The sequence below is a fragment of the Mizuhopecten yessoensis genome, unplaced genomic scaffold (assembly GCF_002113885.1).
Source record: "Mizuhopecten yessoensis strain PY_sf001 unplaced genomic scaffold, ASM211388v2 scaffold10323, whole genome shotgun sequence".
Taxonomy (NCBI): Eukaryota; Metazoa; Mollusca; class Bivalvia; order Pectinida; family Pectinidae; genus Mizuhopecten; species Mizuhopecten yessoensis.
Genome location: NW_018408489.1, coordinates 67,491 through 75,043, shown reverse-complemented (window position 1 = coordinate 75,043; position 7,553 = coordinate 67,491). Strand labels below are relative to the sequence as shown.

At 35.3% G+C, this 7,553-nt stretch overlaps 1 protein-coding gene across 1 annotated transcript in view; it reads right to left on the bottom strand.

Annotated features, from left to right (window-relative positions):
- LOC110460110 (disco-interacting protein 2 homolog C-like) overlaps window positions 1-7,553 on the bottom strand; it is a 114,104-nt gene that overhangs the window by 77,514 nt on the left and 29,037 nt on the right. The window contains exon 2 of the mRNA XM_021512834.1: window positions 2,870-2,953. Coding sequence (XP_021368509.1) covers window positions 2,870-2,953 — 84 coding nt within the window. The remainder of the gene's footprint in view (window positions 1-2,869; window positions 2,954-7,553) is intronic.

Genomic DNA, 7,553 nt, shown 5'->3' with positions numbered 1-7,553 from the left:
ACTCTTCTAACACAGGACATCAACAACTCTTCTAACACAGGACATCAACAACTCTTCTAACACAGGACATCAACAACTCTTCTAACACAGGACATCAACAACTCTTCTAACACTCTTCTAACACAGGACATCAACAATTCATTTTGTTTTAAACGACTGCAGAACAATTAGTATTCAGCAGAACACTTAACATTTATAATTAAGTATTTTGTCTGAGGCTGATCATTTAATTTCCATTCAAAAATTAAGAAAAAGCCAAAGGTTTCATTGCATTGACAAGTACAACATCAGAATCCAAAGTCTCAAAGTGTTTTGGCCGATGGTTATCACTTTTAACTTGAAATTAAATTAACAACAAGATGTGCTATTGTATCAACACACAACTGACAAGAACAAAATGCATCAACATCAAAACAAAAGGAGAGACAACATAAACACTCTCACAAAACACTGTTAAACTTAGAGGAACTCCTCATGGCCAGGCATTTCCTTCACCTCATGTGGCACCAGATCCTCATTTCCTGTAATCATTATCTGCAGAGAATATTATTGATTAAAATACTCTGTCTCACTTAAGCTTCCCTTAGAAGCTCAATACAACTCTACCTGACTGTAGCTAGGGCTGTCTTTACATAGGTGTCTATACAATGTGAGCATGGCAGCGGTATGATTCATCGTAAAATTGTCACTTTGAAATTTTTTTCTTTGTTAAAATAAAAAAAAATCCTGTGCTGGCTTCTATTCAAGAAATAACTCAGCGAGTTTAAATCGCAATGATTCACATCCATGCTGAATAAATCCTAAAGGAAGTATTTTTTTCAAATTTAGTATGTATATATATATATATTTACATTCGCTCCCATTGAAGCTGTGTAAACCGTGACTGCGTATACATTACCGTATACGCAGGGAGATTCCTTGGAGACCATTGTTTCCTATTGATGACGTAATTTACATTGTGACGTCATAATGGTAACGTTGGAGATCCATCGCTGCTTGCAGGCTGTAGGCTGTTCATTTGTTTGGATTTACGCACGTTATGTTTTGTACCATTATAAAAGCAAATGTATTGGAGTTAGCTTTATTCTGAGTGAACCATCATAGTACGAAAATATGTAAATATAAGAAATGATCTTCAGTTTGACTGCGTATACGGTAGTATGAACGCAGTTGGCAACGAACATATTATTTATTCTTTATGGAGCGCTAATGCGCTCCATAGAATATGTTCGTTGCCAAATGCGTTCATACTACCGTATACGCAGTCAAAATGAAGGTCAATCCTGAAATATATAAGTGTAAATAAAACAAAACACGAAGACTAGTATAATCGGCTATCATATACGTGTATATGGGCAAAAAAGTAATAACGACAGTGCAAAGAAATTTGTCAAATTTCCAGGGCGATCTGCCCCTTTAATTTATCAAGACAGCAACATGACAATTTACATATATGTAAGTGTATATGGGCAAAGAAGTAAGGACGACAGTGCAGACAAAGAAATGTTATAAGTGTATATATATATATACATGATACAGCCATAACGACTGGACTTTACAGCAAGCTAATAACCCAACCATTGAAATCACTGCAAAGTATGTCGGGGGAAATCCAGTTTCAACATGGAAATATTGAATGAGTCAATGCTGTGCACTCTGGCCTATCGCTGTCTGTGGTTTTCCATGAAGATGACTGTGCATGTAGCATGCATGCCTACTACACAAGCACACCTCAATATAGTCGACACGAGCTAAAAAATTACACCACATACTTCAAGGCGAGCCGATATTCCGAATACAAAATCAGTGTAGATTTTTTCTGTTGAATCATTAATTTAGAATTTAAATGCCTTAATAAGATAATACAGACATCTGTTAACAAATAAAAGTATTGCGGATTATTATGACTGTACCGGCCGACCGTTGGAATATAATTTACAAGTGTCATTATCAACAAAATGTGCAATCTTAACTGCATGCAAAAAATAAACCATTGTTGCGTTTCAACTTTCATTAGAAGAAAATAAATCACTTGACAAAGATCGGGGATGCCCTTGCTATCTCTAGGTGCATGTATTGATTTCATGTCAGACAAGAGCTCAGCATGACAGCTCATATCAAATCACCCAAACTGTCTGTGTGGTGAAAACGTTAAGATGCACAAGAACAGTTACCCACGTGAGAACCTGTCCTGTGTCAACCATTCTACTGTATACATGAAGCAGTTATATGAAGGGTTTCTATTCGCTTTACGAGAGGGAAAAAACGATTGATGCAATTCTCGCAACAAAACGTTTCCGATGCATATAATGACACCATTACAAAGTATTGGAAACTGTTTTCCAGCAGGACTATAGCTTTGATCATTCATTTCTGAAAAAAACATACCTTGCATGAAAAAATAATAAAAAAGAAGTAAACAAATTATAATCAACAACAGTTCTTCTGTGTGTAAAACGAGAGGCCCAGGGGGCCTGCATAGCGCACCTGGATAATTAAATAATCCTGGGAAAATATACTTATTATAGATATAATACTGTCTCTCAGCAACAGCTGTCTGTCATCGAGTCCCTTCCTTCTGCCTCCATGAAGTTGGGTGGATGTTAAAAATTTACCTCCATTTCCCCTATTGACCTCGGCACCCTGCCCCAGGAGTTTAGTTTAATCTCTTACTGAAGTGTTAAAATTTACACCAGTTCTTATTATAAATGGGATCACATATATTTGGGGCACCAACAGCTTCTCTGGGTTCACCTTACCTGGTCTTATGATGTTTTAAATTATTGTTTTGTATCTGTATCTGCTAACTCAGGCTCTTAAAAAGGAGACAGAACTATTATTTACTGTCCTCTTGAATTTCTAGACTAACCTGTGTCCTGTGGCGGTGGCTGTACGTTGTAAGGGGACAGGAGTCTGCTCCTTTTCTTGTCATATCCTTTCTGAGTTATGTCCCCTGAAATGAAAAATACAGACCACTGTAAAATGTATATAAAAATCATGTGTACACAAATTGAAGTGATAAATCCAGTATCCGGTCAGCATGTAGTCACTGGTACTGACCAAATATGGGTGCAGTATTGATGATGTCATCAACAGTGCTGAGACTATCTGATAATGAAGAACAAAGGTTATTTAGATGAGTCAACACCAGTCGGCACAGACACAAAAATATCAAGATGATGAATAAAAATAGACGAAACATAGGCAAACTGGTCAAACAACATGTCAAAATGTTTCAACTTAAAGGTATAACTTGTATTAGGCGTGGTCAGTTTAATTTTGACATCAAAACAAGAGTTGCACCCCTCCTCTGAAGCTGGCGTCCTTTTTAGCTTGCAATAACATTTAGTCAACATAATACTGAAGTAATTAACTAACATGGCCACAACCCTGTAAAACATTCATTTTAGAACGTTTTACTGATTGAAAATGATATCAATCTGTTTTTTTATGTTCGTGTCTGATATATATTGCCATCACCTCGCCCTATATGCAAACCTCACAAACCAGATCGATACCAAATCTGGTCAGTAGAAAAACTCCATATCCCACCTGAGGCAGAAACTGATTATTATATTGTATTTTGGGGTAAAGTTACACTTAGGACTGACTATTAAATAAATTTTAAGTATGCACAAGTCAAACCTGCATCAGATTTTCTATGACATATCCCCCGAAACGATTTACGAAAATTCATGTAGAATGTCTATGGAGTACTAGTATGGTTGGTAAAGTAAACCCCGTCGGAAGTCACCCATATATATGGTATACGTGATATTAATTGTTGATTAAGGTTGGAAGCAAGAATTAAAGTCTTAATCTTGATAGATCAATTTTACCACTTTGTCAGTAAGGCCCTTAATTAATTAACTTATGACAGAGAAAAATGTTTAACTTGTGATGCAAAACATTCTGATGTCTGTTACTTGGAAATATGTGTCATTCCTTATCCTGCTCAGTTAGTAGAATAAATGAGTGGTTCTCCCCTACACGTTAACAATCGATTTAGTCAGAATTCTAATCAATGACATTCAATTATTTCATATGCATGCCTCCCTAACAGATCAGAGTAGTATTTGTGATATCCTATCTTACATTTTCTCTCGTAACTGCTACATGTTTCAGGACTTTCCCGCGAGTCTGTGGTTTACTTTCTGGATACTTTCAGTTTAACCCATTCACCCCTGAAGTCACATTTGAACCTTACCAAATCAAAGACAGAGTCCAAAGTCCATTTTAAAAATGTAGGGGTAAATGAGTTAAAATAACATCACACAGTATGTTAGTCTTTATTCATCTTTTTTGTTGAATGGTAAACAAAATATCCAATTCCTGATTTTAGGACTTTTAATAAATAAATTTCATCTTAATTAATACAAAGATCCACATAACCACAGTCAATAAAACACTGTCAGAGAATGTCAACAAGCATTGTGTGATATGGACGGTAATGATGAAGTGGCATATATAAACAGGGTAGCATCTAATATAATTATACCATATATGTTATCATCAAAAACATAACGGCAACATGTACATTTCTGATGTCAAAAGGAACATTTCCGAATCAATTCCAGAAATCAATAAAACCTTGTGTGCAATTTGACCCAGAAATCAATTACCAATACTTATTTCATTATAGGGCTATCTATGATACTCAATCGTTGTTGAAATGTGTCTGATTTCTCAAGCATGTCCAAATCCAATTTCCATCACAGTATGACATTAAGACCATCATAACACATTTTCCTTGTTTTATTTCCTGATATTTGTGTGCACCTAAACCTTTTTTTTCCAATTTGCTATTCTTTCACCTGTTTAGCAATATTTCGGTGGTGTAAAAATCCTACAGAAATGCACGGCGATTCACACAGGCTTGTAACCAGACAAAATTACTACAATGGGAATCTACAGCACAGTGTTACATTCAAGGTATGACACCAACAAGATAATTAATCCTATAGGAATACATTGTAAACACAAGACTGTACGAATGTTGTTCCAGCAGTTAGCTCTTGTTGATGTCTTTTAAAGGCACTTTAGTTTGGTTGAACAAATCTACCCAGCTGTATAAATGGGTATCAGCACTTTGAAAGTATCCTGGGAATGATCAGCGTCCTTCCAGGATTTCAAGGGAGATAATTTACTTATAAATGCCTGTGTCAATGAAACCAGTGGTAAAGCTTTGAACAGCTCTCAAACGGATAACTCGAAAGATTCAACATTTTTCACCTTTTGTCTTTATCAGAGAGATATAATTATGATCCCCAAAACATTATAATTATAACATTGCCATCATATTTTAACATAAAGAATAAGGTTTTTCGAATATTTTTGCTAGTCCCATACCATAATTCCTTGTTTGATTACTAGTGGAAACACCAACACCACTGACAGAGTACATACTGAGGAATCCGACATTTGTTGGGATGTAGAAACACTTTACCAATCAGAGGATATTAGGGTCTTTCTGTCATACAATTTAATAATAATCAAGCCATGATAGCATATTCAAATATTTCTAACAGAAATGGCAACTTTTGAACACAAAACCTTGTTCCCAGCAAAAATGCCTTTTCCACTCTATTGTAAAACAGCTTAATTGTTTAACATTTTCATTAACCAAAAGAAACCACCTAGAACAATAAAACAGAATCTGTTTTGTTGTTTTGATCAGAAATACAACCATGGACTGAAATATAATGTTTTTAACATTTATGACAGTATACAACAAAGTTCGGATCAAATATATCTCCAAGATGTGATAGAACGTGGTGTCGATGGATATGTTTTAACAGAAGATGAATTTCAGTCATTGGCTTTTGAATAAATAAGACTCTGAATACAATATATATTCATATATATATATATATTTATCCAAGTCCCTCACACTGAAAACATAAAAAGTTACTTTTTTTAAGATCAGATTAGTGTGGGAAAATTTTGTTCCATTATTCTGTGACTAAACGTCACAAGTGTATTGTGTATACCCGTACCAGCATAGTCAATGGTTCAGCAGAGTATATAAACTGATAAGCTAATTAATTAATACATGATGATGATGACACACTGCTGGCTTGCACATGTATAATTATACATGCAACTGCATTGCACTGCGGTAAATACCATTACAAGGAAATAACATACAAACATCATGTGATACATATACACATGAATTTAACTCCCGTCTGCTTTCGAAGTAGAAGCTGGTTTATCTCAATATTCAAAGTAATAAGACGAAATAAAATATTGTTTTAATCATCACCTAAGCTTGTGATTGATCTATATTTCTTCAACATATTTTCAATTTCGCATCAATTAAACTAGAGCAATCAGTTTTAATATTTTATGATTGTTTCAGGTGCTGTGTTGTTGCTTTATAACAGTGCCGTCAACATACCACTACAGCTTTGATTCACAGTAAATTGCATCGAAATTAGCTATGTCAAAAGTTCATCAAATATAAAATCATGGACGCTGGAAAGATTTTGAGTAAAAAAGCATCATTTAAATTGATTGACAGAAAGTTTTGTGATTTTCTCACAGGAGAGCTCGCACACATGAACGCGGCAGAATGCAAATTAAAGCAAGTTGATTTCTTTTGCATGAAATTGCCATGAATCATGCCACTTCCAAAAAAACAAGATTGTTTTACATTAATCTCAAATATATATTTTCCATTCCACTAGTTATGCCATATCCTTCTTGCAAATTTTAATTCATTCACCCTTGAAATTCATAATGAACTATTCCAACCTTTGAATTGGAAGAGTTCAACTGCATCTTCAGGGGTGAATGAGTAAATGAGTTTTAAAGATGTTCAGGCTATTATTTCACCAAATACATTATGCATACCAGTTGTTTTGTTTTCCTGTCAGCCTATTGTGTATGTTACAATTTCTAGTTCATTTTTGAACAGAAGAATTTTCTCCCATCCAATGTACTGGATTTTTACCACTATCGATGGAGAACCTGTATGATACATGAATGGAAGCCGAGGACCATCAAGATTTGTTTCTTATCTCAAGAGTGAGTCACCAAGACCCAGTATGCAGACAAGATATTGCAAGTAGATAGTTCTTTCTATACTGTCAGCATTCCTTAACCCCCCCCCCCCGCCCCCGACAATATAAGTATCTGCTCAAATCCATATGGCTCCACATCCAAACCACCAAACTTTCTTAGAATGAACTGAACTGGCTACAGCTACTGGCCCATAATTATCAGTTTTTATTCTTCTGGCTTATCTCCCCTTTGTTTGAAAATCGGACATACAACAGGTCAAAATTATTAAAGTCTCATTTTTTTTATAAATTTTAGCCTCGAGAGACGATGGGGGGATGAGGAGATGGGAGGGGAGTCAATTCAAAATAATAAGCTCAACAAATACATCAGCAAAATTTGAAAACACGTACATAATCACAACCTGTGTATTTTTTCCCATTTCAATCTGATAAGTTACTATGGTATAACTGTTTCTCTCTCTCTCTCTGTCTCTGTCTCTGTCTCTGTCTCTCTCTGTCTCTGTCTCTGTCTCTCTCTCTCTGTCTCTC